This window comes from Falco punctatus, assembly GCF_963210335.1.
Source record: "Falco punctatus genome assembly, chromosome: 8".
Taxonomy (NCBI): Eukaryota; Metazoa; Chordata; class Aves; order Falconiformes; family Falconidae; genus Falco; species Falco punctatus.
Genome location: NC_137588.1, coordinates 7916477 through 7934451, shown reverse-complemented (window position 1 = coordinate 7934451; position 17975 = coordinate 7916477). Strand labels below are relative to the sequence as shown.

Below are 17975 nucleotides of genomic sequence, written 5' to 3'. Positions count from 1 at the left end.
CTGAAACCATCTCCTCCTTATCACCCCCATACCTGTGTACATGCGTCGCTGAGCACAGCAGCAACACTTCTTTTTCCTGACAAACACACTGCAGATTCCTACGTCTAATTACAAGCACTCTGTCATAGACTCGCGAAACTGTCTGTAATTAGCCCTCTAATCTTACAAGCAGTGATCCGATACGGGAACTCGCATCGCTACTGCTAACGTGCCCTGATTACTGTGATGGCCAGTGGAAAACACCTTTAGCCAGATACTGACCTGGCTTTAGAGCCGCAGAGGTGGGATGCTCTCCCCAGCACCACCTCGAGCCCTCTGCCTAATCAGTGCCTGGCTCTAAATGAATAAATATTTATATAATGTAAATAAAGCCTGGGTGCATCTTGCAGCGCATGGCTCGGGCGGCTCACGTGTCATTCCCAGAGCGTGCAATGGATCTCCATTACGCTGCAATGCAACGGTGCTTTATCCTCAAAGCAAATCCACCATTTGCATTCGCTTCTCCAGCTAGAAACCGAAGTCGAACTGGCAGGCGTTTGTCTCCCCCAGGTCTATCTCAGCAAGAGTACAAGCCAGAAACCAGCCCTGGGTTTTGGAAGGGCAACAGCCTACTGCAAACGTGGCTGCAGCAGTGAGCGCCTGGCCTAAACACGTGCACGGCTGCCTGTCGCAGGGCGTCACGGGAGAACCGTCTTGGGGAGATACCATAAGCATGTGAAGGCAGCATACCTTCCAAACTTGGGTTAAAAAGCGAAAGTTTGGGCTGCTGGGTTTTCACTCCGGTTAGCCCGAGTTCACCTTCCATTCTAGTCTATTCCACCACATTGCTCTTGGTTTCATGGTTATTTTAAATGAGCGTGAAAATACGCTTTTTAAAGCGGACACATAGCACTGGTAAGAGACAGCACCCAGTGTTTGTCAAGAATTTGCTATTAAATAGTGAACATAAAGGAAAAATCTGGCAGGGGCAAGTAGTTAGGACAGACCAGGATGATTTAGCATCTATTCAGTGACTTGTACCTTTACCAATCAAATCTCCTTTCATTCCTTTGCCAGCTCCAGCCCTTGTCCCCGCTTCTGATGCGCCTCTTCCTACTGGTGTTCCAGCTTTATCCTAGGGACGACTAACACAATCGCTATGTGTTTGCTCACCCTTCCAACACCATCGTTAAGGGCGCTGCTGAATGGCACCAGCCCTAGCGCTAACAAAGCGCGGTCCTCCTTCCAGCCAGCTCAGACCATGGTCTGGCTCTAGCTTTTGTTTACCATCTTACAGACCATTTCCAATCCACATGACAGTTTTTAGCCAAACCCATTTGGATAAACTCCCCATTAAGATGTAGTGTGGCAGTATCAAAATGCTTTACTAAAATCCAAATATTTTACATCTGTTAGGTTTGCTTCATACACTTATTTTGAAATTCTATCAAAAAAGCAATCGCATTTTTCTGGCTAGTTTTAGGCTCTATGAACCATGCTGTGTACTCCTCACAGTTATACTAAGCTGCTCAGGAAAACTAAATTCTGCAGCTGTGTGTTTGCACTAATTTTGTTTAGTTACAAGGCTCTTTCAAGCTCTACAGCTCTAGGACAACCATTAAGTGAAATACATCCATGTCATCTAATCATGTCACTCATCTCCAATTTATCATGATGTGAAGGAACCTTTGTAACACACACAACATTTGTTCTATGATTTTTCTCCTTGTTCTAACTCATGCAAAATAAACTAAAATTTTATTTTACTTTTTAAGGATTGCACTACTAAATTACTCCCTTTATAATCAAAATATTGAGGTGCCAAGATCTAGCCTGTCTGCTAAGACTGCTCTGAAGACATGTTGATAATTACTGCAGTCAGAAGGTTTTTGAAGAATAGAAGAAGGACTAAAGAAAACACTACTTTAACAAAAGTGCAAGGACTTCCATAATGGGCATTTCCAACACCAGTAACAAAGCACTTACAGTCAGAACACCTGCATTTCAAAGGCCCCATGCTTACCCCCAAGCAACATTCCTTCTTTATGCCATTTTTAAATTTGCCATTGCTACTCATACTCTGGATAAACGCTTGCTCATGTGTGTTAAAATATGAACAGTGCCAATGCTTTTTTTTTTTTTTTTAAAAAAAAAAACAAACACCAAAACCAAAACAAACAAAACCAAAGTAAAACAAGAAAGAAGCAATGCTGGACCAACACCCCTGATTCAGATTTACAAGCAATTACCACAAAACTAAAAGAGAGCAAAAGAATTATGAAAATATTTAGAACAGCCAAAGTTTGCCTGTTCAAAAAATTAGGCTAAAGGGCTTTAAATGCGTGCTGTTCAGTTTACTCTTTTGATTGCTCTACCACTATGTAAATCAATTTGTTAATGTTCCTTACAAAATGCATGAGCCAGTTATACTGACAAACACACAAAGCTCATTCGTAATTAGCAGTTAATTAGTAAGAAGGAACAGATGCTGTTAGAGTTTCAGCAGGCGAACAGGTTCTGTAAACAATGCTTATAAATCTAAATGAATTTATTAACCACAATGCAACTGTCAACATTTTGCTGGCAACCATACAGATATGGTGGAATCCCCAAAACATCTTTACAACATATTAATAATCATCGTGTCAACCAAAGTCTGTCAGGCAGTCTCACTTGCTAACTGTCATAAGCTTTCTACTTAATCTTGTTATGTCACTTCTCCGGCCTCATTCCTCACACCCTCAGATGAAGAGCTCCAGTTGCCAAAGTTAGCCCAGATGCATGCGGACCCACCTCTGACGCACAGCAGCCCCTCGAAACAAGAGGAATTTTTGCAAGAGGAGTGTTTGGTTTGCACCGACACCTTGAACAAGCTCCCACCAACTCAAAAGCAACAGCCAGCACACGCAGCTCTGAAAGCACATCTTGGTCCTGAACAGTTTGCAGTCATTTTCTTTACAACCGATATCACCCGATGAGAGATCACTGCTAGGAAGGCATCTCCAGGATCACCCACTAGAAATAACTAAAGGTTAATTAATTCCACTCTCCATTTATAAAAATCATGCACTCAATAAGCCATCGAATGATGCTGCAGGTTTTTTGGTGGTGTGTTTGTTGGGGTTTTTTTTGTTTGTTTTTTGGTGGTTTTTGGGTTTTTTTATATTATCTGTGTAGGTGTAGATGGCTGCAATAAAAAGAATGCCTCTTGCAAGCACTTTCTAGATGCAACTATTAAAGCAGTATCTAGACACACTTGAGCCGAAGGCTTTTGGCCAGGGGGCAGTTCTTAGCCTAAGGGCAGCGGTGAAGATACCTTAGTGACCTCACTGCTGTCAATCTCGGCCTGTCACATTGAGATGCCACCTTGATATACTGCACCATTTCAGCACTGGAAAATTCTAATAAAATTTTTAAAGTCATATTATGGCTTTCTTTATTGATGTTCTCTTTCATACTTACATTGCTTTCGATCGTTCCCTCCTCCTCTACCCGAAAGTATTCTGACACCTCTTCACCGTGTTCTGTACTCGCTTTCAACGGGCACGCCAGGATTTGCAATACGCCAGCACACAGAACAGGATGAGAACATCCCAGGCGCATTAAATTCACCAAAGCTTTACAGGAAAGACTGCTTGGCTTGCCTTCTGCAGGCTCCAGTCCTACCCGCTGCACTGCTTCAGGGACCAAAGGCATGGAGGTTGGGGGAACCCATGCTCTGCTGGCATCAAGCACTGGGCAAAAACCAACGAGGATGGTAGTATCATGGATGCAGCCTCAGAGAAAAACAAATGCTCTTTCCCTTCTGTTATGAACACAGCACTGGAAAACACATCCTTGACTGGTTTATCCTAAAGAGCAGCATCTGCTCCTTTTATACAGACATAGTCAGGTAAGGTTTTTTGCACTGTCGTCCGTCTGTTGTCGTGTCCCCCGTCGTCCCCGTCCCCCCTTTTTAATTGATTTCTTAATATATGAGAAGCTCCTGCCTTACTATTTCTGTAGAGGCTGATAGGTCTTCTGGCACTCTCCTCCTCCCTATTTCCATTCTCTTTCCACAGTCCCTCAAAGGATGCTTAACCTGATCAACACACTATTCCAAACAAAAGCTGGAATATCTCCTTTTGAATCTTAACGATGTGCAAGAGCTATAATCACCTGACGTGTCAGCTAGGAACTCATTAGCTACTAGTCAAACCCAGAAGTTTTTCCTCATGTCTTCTAAGAAACAAGTAAGAGCATTACATTTGGATAGGATTTAAAAAACCCCAAAAAACAGAGAAGACACAAGTTGAACACCTCTTACTGGCAATCATAAGCAATCTATGAGCATTTATGGCATTAATGTGGATATCAAAACATTAAGGAAACAAAAAGTTGGTTTTTTTTCAAGCCACCCTTGCCCTGAAAGGCAGTGTTCTCCTCTGCTTACTTTGGAGGCTGTGTCACACAGACAAATGGAATGTTATTTTTGAAACTGTGTGCCACCTGCCAAAACTGACACCAATAAACGTTTAAATACACTTCTTTATTATGTAGAATTCTGTAAAAAATAGAACGCTATGTTTACTATCACAGGCACCACACCACAAAGACGAATTTTTGAGCGGGGAAGAGTTATGAAGCAAGTCACCCTGAAATTAAACTGGTTAATTCATTCACAAACCACTAGCTTTCTTCCATTACAGGGACCAGAGGCTCCCATTAGCTTCAGGTCACAGCCACAGGCAGTCAAAAAAATGACATAAAGTTAATTTCGCTGAAAAGTTTATGAATAACATCTTATTTATAGATTTTTAAATAGACCCGTGTAGTATTTAGGCTGCTCACTTTGGACTCTGCACACTTGGGACTGTCGCTACACAATTTTTATAAGGGATTTAGAGATTAAAATAAGGACAATTCATATGATGGGAAACAGAACACCCGTATTTTAGGACTACGAAATACTAGGAGACGAATTAAAAGAAACGTAATAGAAAGTTAGCGCTTTTAAGCTGAAGACCCAAACTCCAGCTTCCTCCTGTAACCCTCTGACATCTAGGGAAGGGAACCCAGCAGAATCCAGAAAGCAGGAGGGAAGAGATGACCCGGTAGGACAGACTGATGGACAGACAAGGAAAATGAATTGTTTCAGTCTGAGCCATGCTGAGGTTGTTGCCCCGGCCTGCCTGCTTTGGCTAGGGGCTGGAAGGGGACATCCCCTTGGACCGGCAGGTAGAAACATGAACCTCGGGCAGCGCAGGGTTTCCCGGCGGCAGCTCGCGACGCTGTCCAGCTGCCCAAGGGAGCAGCGCACTGAGCTGAGCCACGCTGTGTTCTCACCTCCTTCCACTCTATAGAATAAGGAAGAGAGAAATAACAGCAAGCTTCCTGAAACTGCACCCCCCCTCCAAAATCAAAATCTATCAAATCCAGGAATTTTCTAACATTATGGTATTCCAAATCCTTAGGGCTACTGCTTTTCTTGGGATCCTATCTGAAAATCATCAACAGGAAAAACACACAAAACCAGCTTTCGCAGTCAAATAAAACATTATTCCAGGCAGGTACATGTAGCTGTAGTCGTTCCTCTGATGTAAGGGCACATTTGATCTAATTGGAAAAAATATTTCAAGTGCACTGGGAATAGTCACTGTTAACTGAATGCAACAACGAAAAAGGAAAAAAGAGCATGCAGACCCGAGGGAATTACCAAATCAATTAACAACTAATTCAGGAACTAATTTCTGTATTGCCTCTTAGCACAAAACTGTATCTTTAATTTCTCCTGCAATAAGCATCACCATGATAGTCCTAACACACTCTGACGCTTTAAATGAGTTTACAAGTATCTCTTTTTGATTGGCTATATAACATTATTTCTTCACAGTTCAATGCAACCATAGCCAAGTGCTCTGAAATATTTAATTATACTGGTAGCTACCAGTTAACAATTTACAGAACCACAGCGAGTACAAAACATTTTATAACTAGTAATCAGCTAATTAAAAACACAGCAAAATGTGTATGTTCTGATTATAAACAATTGCGGAGGAATTACACAGAAGATTTCAGCACTACGAGTATTTGGCTAAAACCCACACCCTCCTGTTTGTACAAGCAGATCTGGATACTGATTACTGTGATTAGACAGAAGTGTGACAGAGAAAATTACACCTCGCGCTAGATATAAATAAATGAAACTATGTCATCTGTCAGTTCCTTGCGAATCACGTAATTTCTGAGTTTTGGAAAGCCACTCTCCAGAGACACCAATACTGGCTTGCAAACAACTATCTAGAAGCCTACACGAGCATCGATAAATAAAACCCAAAGCAGTAGTGGTTCTGGTGAATGCTTTGGGGGGCAGAACACGGAGCAGAAGCAGCATCGCAGCGGTTCGGGTGCCCGTGTCAGGGATGCAGGTTTCAGTGCAGGAGCTCTGCAGGTAGCACCTGTGTGGAGAGGTGCACTATAGAAGACACATGTGTAACACAGGCAGGTCAATCCTGGAGGTGCGTGCTCTCTCCAGATGTTTGCTGCCATCCTTCTTTTGAAATGCTTTTGGTCGTTACGTGCATTAGCCACTTTTATTTCAAAATGGAAATTGATTTTGCGTGCAGACAGAGATCAGAAGCCATAGGATAAGCCCTAGCACTCAGCACAGGGCCTGCTAACGCACTAGTTGTAGCACCGTGTGTCCATCCTGCTCTTCCTATACAATTTTTTTCCAGCCTGTCAAGTCAGATGAATTAAGCAAGAATAGATGCTAAGACGGTGGCTTATTTGTTCTCCCTTTTGGTAGACTCAAACATTTACATTCAGGAAACCCGCTGCAAAGAGCATTTATTGTTTACAGTGATGGCGGGTCTTGGGTCTGACACTTGCCTGAAGCATTACAGTGCTCTTCTGCTAGTGAGGATGACTAAGGACATCAGTTTGACTGACCAGACGTGGCAGACGATCTCTTTTCAAAACCTATTTTGAAGACACTGCCATGCTTGCTGAAATGCTCTAGCAGCTGTACAGACAGCCCTGGGTATTTTAGGGGAAAACAGATTTCAGGTACGATGTTCTTTCTGGTTCAATGGGAAGGACTAAGATAACATAGCATCGTGTGTCATTCCGCACAAGAATTGTGTAACCAGTACTGTACACATAAACACCCCAGCTAGAGCTAAAAATTAACAAAGGAAAAGGAAGTTAGGAAGAAGAAAAGCACTCATCAAGCAGAGGCAGGACTGACCCGCACCTCTTCAGTGGGTAACTGAAGGGAACAAGGAAGCTGAGCGGTACAGAGCAGCAGGCAGACAGGAGGTCAGCAAGAAAACACGGGGCAAAGCCTGTTAAAATCCAAATTAAGCTTGAAAACCCCCTTTTTGAAGTCGAACAATGAAAAACAATAGAGAATAAATATATTACGGTCCCAGCTATTTGGGCTAAAAGGTTACAAAAAGACAACTCTGGAAATTTAGGGATCAGAACTCAGGGAAGAAATGCAAATGGATAGTCTTAAGTTTGGATGTGCCGAAGGAAGGAAGGAACACGGTTGGTGTCAGAAGATCCTGCCTCACCTTGCAGGTCTTCTCCTCACCCTCGGCAGCTCAGGTGGCCACTGCAAAGCACTCATTTGCTTGGGTTTGCTGCTCCAGTTTACTAGCAAAGCTTCTCCACAGATGTATCGAGAGTGACCGCTAAGACTAAGTCTAATAAAAGCCAAGTTTGGGATGAATCACATTGAAATCCTTCTCTTTCTGTTTCCAGGCACTTTAGAAAGTCCTCAGGCCAGGGGCTGCCATGCAGGTGTTGGCAATCTTCGAGTGCTCAGGTCAGACTATACTGGAAAAAAAAATCACTGAGAAATAAAGCAATTCCCTATTTCCCAGAGATTCTTTCCTCAGAGTGGCACACAGACAGTGTATTAAAAGAGTTCACAAGCAAAAACATATTAAATAAAGATTCCGTATTCTGACTTTTTAAAATACATCTTAAAGATAGCACAGATTTTTCCCTCAGTAGGAAAGTTTTTGACAAATTGCTGCAGTTATATTCTTCGAAGGCTCAGGCACCTGGAAAAGGATCAAAAAAATCGACAATGCAATGGCCAGGCCTGAAACAAAAAAAAAGTTAACAGGAAATTCTTGGGAAGGCACAAGCCGATTAAAAAAAAATAATAATTGCTGATAAGGGGTCATAAATTGCAACATAACTTCTCAAATATTTCTGAAGCTCTTTAACCCAAGTAACATTTTTTTCATGCTAAGTTTGCAATATGTTGAAAGCATTTTCAAATAGTTATCTTTGCCAAGTTTAACGCTATTTTTACAAAATTCAAAAGTACGTTGTGAAGTTCCAGTTTTGTTTATGCTCGTCTTAAGGAAAAACTGCAACTTGTGTATCCATCCAGGAACCAAACTTTTCTTCACGAAAAGCAAATCAGTGACACCACACCCTTTTGCTGACAAAGCCCCTACCTTAGCCATGACCTAAAAAATATTTGCAATTTTTAGTTCAGAGTTTACAAAACAAAGACAAAATACCTAATTTCACTAAGATTACGTTAATGCACTGAAATACGCCAAGCTGGTAGGCAAAGAAGGTCATTTGAAATATCACCTAAAAGTAGAGCCCAAATAAGGTATTTGACTTTCTCCATTAATACAGCCATTTGCAAACTGAGAGAAGCGAATGGATTCTGAAGTTCACCTTTGCAAGTCATGGATGGCAAATTTTTCACGGTGTCATCAGTGTAATATTAACCATTAGAACATTTATTTTTAATCCAGACTTCAAGTTCGCTGTTCCTAAATGATGCAGGAATTTGGGGGGCACAAGAGGGCCAACACCTCCCAGGGTGAGCCAAGGGTGGAGGCAACCTGTCAAATCCTATTTTGACCAGTTTTTGGTAAAAGAACAGTCAAGGTTATATAGTTGGAGTACATAATAATATGAGCATCTGTGATCAGAAGAAGGTCTGAAAGCAGAAAGTCAAGGCCAGCTCTTACGTATTTATTTACACTCTATCTGGGGGGGATGGGGGCAGAAGAGGAGGGGGGAAAAAAAAAAAAAAAAAAAAAAAAAAAGAAAGAGCACACAGCTGCCATCCCAAAAACAGACCTCCCATCTGCCACCCACGATTTGCATGTCACCTTCTCCAGGCTCATTTGTACTTCATTAACTGCCATTGACTTAACAAGATTTATGCAAATGACACCATAGGAGCTCGCTAACTCCCACTGCAATCAAGTGATTATGTATGTACAATTCTCCACAGCAATGAAAAATTAATACATGACAAGCCCCCTCACCGCTGAGCCGAGCTTCTTGCTTTTATTTTTCTTGTTGTGCTTTTTTTTTATTTGAATATGCCCTACTGATAAAGATTTCACAAGACCGCAGAAAACAAAGTAGTCTTCCCAAAACGCTACAAACCCCTGGCATCCTGGAAAATACGCCACCCGAAACTGCACAGCCCAATACCTGCTTCAAAATATTCACTCAGAGTACCAGAAACAAGTCCTCCTCTTCAGAATATGATTTTGAACAGAGGGTGCTCCAAATAGAGTAAGCCATTCACCCTAAGTTTGCTTTAAGGGTGGTATTAGCAATGCTACAGGAGATAGCTTAAATATTTTTAGTTTAAGTGCCTCTTTCTCAGAAGTACAGAACTTTCAGCGGATTTCAACTTTGGGCTAATGCTGTTCTGGACATTTTCTGACTCCATTTGATTAGTAGAAGGTATTTAAATAGCACACAAGTGAGACTTTTTTTTTTTTTTTCTTTTGGGAAAATTATGGCATTCCCAGTTCTCTAAGGATGCTAAAAGCACTGGGTTTAAGGCATACTGATGCTGCTACCCAAACAGAAGGTGTTTGTACCTCCCTGGAAACTGGCCTTCCCAAAATTTCACTCACCTTAAGAGCATTTTGGCAGAAGTTAGCAGCCACCTTTTAAAAACACGTCTGCTCTTAATGGCTTACATTTTGGGTTTCTGCTGGGAGCAAGGTTTGTCAGAGCAGTTTTATATAGCTTAGCCCAATAAAACCGTATTTAGCACTCCAGTGAAAGGCAAGTTTTAACGTTAAGAAAGGACAGAAAGACTAAGAACATTAACTCTTTTTGACCAGATTGCTCTGAGTTAAGGATAAAACCCAAAGGAGTGCGGCGTTTCCTTGGAAGGAAACTTTACAATTTTACTTCTTTTCCCCAAACTGTCAAGGATTCAGGGACTGAGAACAGGAATTCACATCAGGAGCAGGTTGCAACTCTTGGCGGCTTTTGAGCAAAACCCACACCAAACTGGTAGCCATGTGTGTCGGTATCTGGGTCCCAGAAAGGCTGCAATACAGAATTGTAAGCAAATCTCCATGCCAGCATAGCTCACTTCACAAGATGTGTGCACGCATTTAGAGAGAAACCAGGAAAGACAAGAGATGTCCCTACGAAACACCCCCCCACCCACCACCCCAGTTTAAACCGTCTTTAAACACACAAAGGCATCATGGATGACAAACATCAGCCGTAGCTACGTTGATTCAACAGCTGCAATACAGACCTGATCTATGAAAGAAATTGTCGTTGAGATGAGTGACAAACTCCTTGTCATCTGCTACACTTCCTAGAGAGCTGATTCTTTTCATACATCTATTCTGTGCTCTCCCCACCACACACAAACATACCTGACTAATGTCAGCTCTTCTCCCCGCTTTCCTGGGCCTCTCTAGTGCTGGAAGAGATTTCATTTCTTCCTCAAATCCAGAACACTTCCGATCTCCAATCAACGTGTTTTGGTTTTCTTTGGATTTTGTTGTCGTCGTTTTTGTTTTGGTTGGTTGGTTTGGTTGTTTTTTTAAGTTGGGAAATAGTATTTCTGGTTTTGGGGAGCCCCTGGGTAGACAAGAACAACCCACAGGCACCACAAAATACACTGGATAACCAAGCCATTGATTTCAACATCTGAATAGTAAGACTTTTCTTTTTTCTATTTGTTTTTTTTGCAATTACATTTTTTTAAGTACTGAGAAGACAAAAGCTACCGTATCTGAGCCTCAACCATAACACCTTTTTTATTTTTTTGGGGGGGTGGTGGGAGTGGTGGGTTGAGGTTTGCTAATAAACTCAACCAACACAACTGAAGCACTGATCTGCAAGTATGAGCTTGGATTTCTGCCTTGCACCAGAAGCACAACCTTGCCAGGAGCCCCGACACAGTATTGCTGGCATGCACACTGAGTAAGAACCCACAGAGAATAAAACAAAGTACTGACAACAGATATTAAAAAAGGCCTGGTCACTACATGCTTTTGAAAATGTCCCAAGGACATAATAGAAAAGTATGTGCATGAAGCTGGCAAAGGCATTTTGCTCATCATCAGCTTAAAAAAAGCCTGAGGAGGTTTAACATAACCGGAGGTTACTCACCATACTGGCGCCCAGGGTAGCGCCAAGTGACTTGCAGGCTAACAGGAAGGCAGACATTGGAAAACACGGTGACAGAAAGATTGAAAGGAAAATCTTTTCGTAATATAGTAAGACTGCTCTCCTACAGCAACACTGTGAATGCTACAATCTGCATTCAACTCCCTGAAACTGGATTGCTCTTTCTCTTCCCTGACCATTCGTCACAGAAACATATCCCGATGGAAGGCGCTTCTTGTTCTAAGCAGCACAGTAGCATGACATACTACAATTTTTAGGCCAGAAAGCTCTTTTCACATCCCTGTGTCTTATTCGCAGTTAATATATTAAATAAGAGACACCATCTTTTGTAGCAGGAATTTCTGCTGCCTCAGGGAAAGGTCCACGTAGCTGACACCTGTAGAGCCCACTGAGAACACAGTCGCGTCAGCAACTTAACTCTGTGCCACTTCTACTGATAGCACCTCTCCACCTATGTAGGGGGCAGACAAAAAGCAATCCCCTGGTCAGACTTCAGGAGCCTTTTCTGCTTGAAATAGTCATAGTTTGAAGTTACCTTTGATTACAAACTATCTATGGGGTTTTTAACAGTAATGAAACACTGTCAGTATGAATACATATTGTATATAATTTTTTTTTTAATTAAATGTTTCCACATCAAAAAAGTATTTTTTCCTACTCCATCTTTTTTTTTTGCTTCAATGGCTAGGTGGCACCTGTCTCCTACACTTCGCTGACGTTAACATAGGAAAGCCATGAACTCCCAAATCCGTTCTCCTGACATGTATGTACGATGTGAAACACCACTGGCAGCAGCCACCCCACAGCACGGCACACCGCTCAGCCTCCCTTCTTCTAGCACCCTTCCAAACCCCCAGTCAATAGGGTCCTATCTGCCGACTACAGACCTGCTCAAATACTTGTGGATAACTGCTTGTACGTGACAAAATGAAATTGCCATCACCGTTAGTAACAAGAAGCATGCATTCCCAAAAGATTGGTAATACTTAGCATACAAGTTCCAGGGAGAATTTTTCAACCCCAAAATTCAGGAGCTCATAGGGGATATTTCATTACAACGAGGTATAGTGCAATCCCACTTAAAATGCTTACCTTACAATACTCTCCCTACAAGTGCATTTTTAATCACGTTAATTTCATACGAAGGCATTTTAGAAGAGAACAGTATGTACGCCTTGAATAAATATTGAAAAGTATATTCCTAATTTTTTCATTCTCAGCTGCATTCACAGACACTTCTGTTTAATTAGCATTACCCAAAAGAATTCCAGCCGGTCTAACCCATCTTGTACCATACAAAAGCTACAGAAAAAAACCCTGCAGCTTGTTTTAAATGCCTGGAATCTCCTCCCCTGAACACAGAGCCAAATACTGAGCTTATCTGGTTTCAAACTGCTCTTCTGAATTGCAGCGCGTTTGATTAAAATTTGTCTACTAGAGATTCACAGACACGACAGCACTTTTGCTGCCTGATGGTCCCCAAAGGTCTGTTTAACTGCCTTTAAGGAAAAAAATCACTGCAAATAGTTAAGGGTACAAAGCCAAGTCCCCCTCCCCCCCCCCAAACAGAAGAAAGAAAAAACCCCAACACACATAAACCCACCCCCAGACAGGAGACCCAGGGCTACCTGGGAAGATGAAGCATGGACTGAGGAAAGATTAGAAGAGGCAAGTGACCCTCTGGAGAGTAGGAAAGCCACCAAAAGAAACTGGAAACAACCATGTGACAAGAAAATAAGCTCCCTTCCCTCGGCACTTTTGCTACCTCCAGCGAAGTAACTCACGCAGAAGTAAACACTATCACAGAAACTATTTGTAAAGCGTGCCGTGGAAACGCTTAGCACAGTGTTCTTAACCGTGTGAATTCAGCGTCATTTAATTTGAGAAAGTAAATGATCTCATTCACCCAAATACTTCGCATCAGACGCTGGCATTGCTTTTGCCTTTCAAAGGGGTGTTCACAGCCACAATTTAGCACTGAGTTTCCGGGCTAATGAAAGTGCATCTAGGCTAGTAAAACAGACCAAAACAAATCCTTGAATTCAAGTCCTGTTGTGTAATGAGGAAGTTTAATTAAGGCCACACATTACAGCTGTAAACGTTCTCTTATATAATAAGGTCTAAATGAAACTGAACCTAATCAAAGTTACAATTCCTTCATTAGCAAATTACAAACAAGAGCGCACAGCTGACACACCGGCTATGATTATCACAACTAATTGCCTCGTTGTTACAAACCAGCCTGAAACTGTGTTCAGATGTCCGTCTGCAGTAGCAAATTAGGGCCACATCAGGCTATTTCTGCGATCACAAGGGGCTCTTGTAGAGCGATCTGATTTACCCTGCCGACTGGCAGCACACGGCCCAATCAAAGCCCCCTCTACAAAGGCAGCTTTGAAGCCAGCACAGCCTAGAAACCCGCTCCATATGCAGGCCGGCAGACTGCACTTCATTAGGCCTGTTGTCACATTTTCCCTCTTCTTATTCTAATGATCCTATTTTAATACACATAGGAACCTCTCCTAATTGATGTCAAGTGAGTGACTTCCACATTCATCACCACAGCACATCAAACGCGTCTTGGCGCACCGGCCCGCCATCAGAGTGCTTAAGACCCGAGGTGTGTCTCCAACTACGGAAATTTTTAAAAAAAGAAGGGAAAGAAGAAGAAAAAAAAAAGTATTTCAACATTACCTGTTTAATTGGGATTGCGCGCCCGCTTCCAATGCTATCTGTTCTGCTCTCCAGGACCTTCTTCTCTTTGTCTGGGTCACTCCCTTTCCGAGACTGCAGAGTGAAAAGAAAGTTTGTGCTCCATTAAATGTAGCAGTTCACATAGAGGACGCTTTCTATTTTCTTTTTTTAAAAGCAATTTTGACACATTAAAACAGACTCCAAGGCCGCAAGTTAGAATCTACAAAAGTATACAACCGTCCTAAAATCTGAATATTCAAAATACCACCTGTAATTTTCAACCATCCACTAGTCTGAAATGGCGTTTGGGTTTAAAGAGTTACAGTTTCACTGCCTGAAGACCCAGCAGATCAGAGGGCACGTTTCTGAAGTTTCCAACAGCAGCTCCAAAGAGGAACGAGGGTTCCAGCTTCTCATTAAAAAAATCTGATATATACATGCATACGTTTAACTTCCCTTGCATGGTTTTTATAAATGTTATCGACTACTTAGAAACAAAATTTCTATGATGCTGGTTTTGATCATGTTGACTTGAACTTTCAATTTTTTTCTACTTTTTGGTGGTTAGAAAGTTGGAATTGCAGAAGGTAGCGATTGATGCTGAAATAAGTTACTTGAACACGATGAAGAAAAATCAGCATGAGGAAAATTTAAGCAATGATGAAAACCTGAATGGCCCCATCTTGGCTTTACGTGATGCTGTAAGCACCCTAGGAGTAACTCACAGCGCTTAGTTCATGACTTTATAAAGTTATATAGGAATTTTAAGAAGTTATTCAGATTCCAGTCCATTATTGTGAAAGAATGCTCGAGCATAATGATTTTGACAGATTTATTTTATTACAAAAAGAAGACCTGAGAGTCATCCTCCTTAATAACTGAACTGACAAGTGACAACTTCACTCCATTACTTTTCAATAGGAACATTACTCTCACAATTTCGAAAATGGGAAAACATTTTCATGTGCTTTTCAAATCAGAGATGATATATGAAACGAACACATTTGTGATGTCCAGTACCACAATGGGAAGTTAATGAAAACCAGAGTGACACAAGATCCCGCTTTTCATTTTCAGCAGAAAGAGATGTTTGAAAGGCACTGAAATTAGGAGAACAATTAGGATCACTGATAGCTAAAACCCATTTTCCATATTATATGAAGGGGTGGAAGGGAGAAAAAAAAAATCCCCAAAACAGCTGCCTTTGGGCACAAGAGGAGGGAAGGGGAGGGAGAAAACCCATGGAGGAGGACTTCAAGTAACACCATTCTAAGCAACACATTCACCCAGCAGGGATCCCATGCTGCTTTCCCCGCTCCGCCGGGAATGGGCTCCTATCACTAGTTACTATGGTTCGGGGCAATGGAATGACGTGCCGGGGAATTAAACAAAGAATAAATGAAAGAAAGCAAAACAAGTGGGAGGGATGAAATCCAATGTTCAGGATAACTATTGTTCCTCGTCCTTCAAGACAGATTTCTGAATCTGAAAGTGCCACTTCCCAATAATACAAGGCAAAACAATGCTTCAATGGTGCAAAGCGCCCGTAAGTGACATTTTAAAGAAACTCAGTGAAGGTAGCCAAATCCTTGGGAGGGAAGTTGTCAACTTGAATGTTTCGTTTTTTATCTGACTTTTTTTTTTTTTTTTTTTTTTTAAAGAAAGGATCCTGCCTCTGAAAAGCAAGTTAAATATCTATGCGCTATTTTTAATTTTATTTTGAAACCATCACATCTTCCACCCCTTAAAAGTAACTGCATCTGGAAATAATACATGGCACACAGAAGGGAAATGTCTATATGAAAAATATCACCAAATGCCAAAAGTATAGAAACACAGGAATTTGTTAGGCAAATTCAATTTTAGCTGCTTGTAATCACAAAATACATAAAATTTTCAAGGGCAGAATCTTAGCAGGCTCCGCTCTTTATTGTGCGGTGAAATAGATATATTCTGATCCTTTATGTTTTTGTACCTATGACACACACAATGCATCTTACACCCTAGAGAGTGGGGGTGGGTGGGGGGCAGAAAAGACACTAAACCATTCTGGGTCAATATTTGCTAGGACTTTTTCTGATGCCACATCTACACATTCAGTCATTCATTTAAAACTTCATTGAAACAAACCAGAAAAAGTAAAAAATAAATAGAACACTTGCATGAGTATTATTTGACTGACTTCCCCTTTGCATTGGAAGTCATACAAAGACTTACATCAACATAAAACCTTACCCAAGTTATGTCTGTCAAGACATATTTAATCAAGACAAGATTTAATCCCAGAGGGATACAGCACCCGAGTTTGGGCACAACCAGAATCCAGTGCCAGCAGTCCACGGAGCCCCGAAAGCAAGAATACTGATCTCTAATAGTAGATACTGAGACACAGAGTTCATTTCAACTTTTTAAAAAAAGTCTTGCTTGCAATTCTGTGAAGTTGTAAGATAGGTATTATTGAATATGGGAAAGGAGATGCATCCTACCCTACAGCAGGTCACTCACTCCATATGGGGCTGGCTGGACACACAGTTATTATCGGTTCTTTGCTGAAGGGGACCTCATTTAAGATGCAAGTGCATCTTAAATCCCCACCTGCGCTATACACTATTATTTAGTTGTCCCTGTTTAATACACTGCACAAAACAAAGCGCATTTACCCTTCTGCTAATATTTGATCTATTTTATCACCCAAGGAGAAAGTCAGCTTGTTGCAATAAAGCTTAAACACAAACATGCTTAAAATTCTCAACCCTATTCCTACTCAAAAGCTATAATCAATTTATGAAAAATAGTATCCGTTTTCTACTTAACCCAATTTTCTTCCAACACTAAAATTATCTTCATGTAGGAAACTAAACATATTACCTAGGCTAGATAACAAGGGGTAATTTGCAATTTAATAGAGATCTATTTGATTCTGTGAGTGATAAAGGCATAAGCAAGTAACAGACTAGGAAAGAAGCACAGCAAAAAAACCAGAGCTAAACACAACTAGACAGAAAATACCGGTCCTCTGTTTATTCAGCAAAATAAGTCCAGTTTATAACTTGGATGATACAGTATGAAACCTGGGTTACAGCTGGGTCACTGTTAAAATACTTCAGGACATGGATTACAGGGCAACTCATTACACAACATTCAGTATGACCAGATTTTAAAAGATTGAACTAATTCTGAAAAGTCAGTATTTTTTTTTTGTTTTCCCCACAGGTCTTGTTTTCCCCCAATTTCCCCTCAGTTACTGGACATGAAGACAGTTATCAACATCCTCTCATGTTAGTAAATTTGATCCTCATTATACTATTAATTATCACCGATCAGAGCTTCAGTGCATTTGTTTATAGCAAATGCAGCTGACAACGTTCTTCTCAAACCTTTTTCTGCAATTGTAGATGGGTATACTCTTCTCTATTTACTTACTCAAATTTACATTTATTCCAGTTTAAAGCATCCCCAGTCTCCCACGTCGACAACATCCATAGAACCCTTAGAGCGTTTTATGCATCCTTCAGACTAGAAATGGTCGTCAAATGCTTTTCAGGGATGCAGTAGCATCTCGGTGCATTTCCAGAGGTGTAACTGCTGGCAGTTCCTGGGCTGACACTGACATCTAGTGGGGTTGGTAACTCCTGAGTAAGCCTCGGCAGCAGCAAGTCTTCCCACCAACAGGAGGAAAACAGCACGACTGCGATAGAGTATCAGCATCAAAACTGGATGCTTTTTATCACATCACTCACTTCTGTGCATTTTATTGTTTTGCACCTAGACACAAATGTATGATTTCATTCCTTTCTAAGACCTTATTTTAAATTAAAAAAAAACCACCCCTGTTGGGATGGACACATGAAATACAATCCCTGAGACTCCGTACTGTCACT

At 41.3% G+C, this 17975-nt stretch overlaps 1 protein-coding gene across 10 annotated transcripts in view; it reads right to left on the bottom strand.

Annotated features, from left to right (window-relative positions):
• The window catches only part of AGAP1 (ArfGAP with GTPase domain, ankyrin repeat and PH domain 1), a 393739-nt gene that overhangs the window by 164963 nt on the left and 210801 nt on the right, over positions 1-17975 (bottom strand). For all 10 annotated transcript variants that reach the window (XM_080399845.1, XM_080399846.1, XM_080399847.1 and 7 more), the window contains one exon: positions 14095-14187. In XM_080399845.1, coding sequence (XP_080255971.1) covers positions 14095-14187 — 93 coding nt within the window. The remainder of the gene's footprint in view (positions 1-14094; positions 14188-17975) is intronic.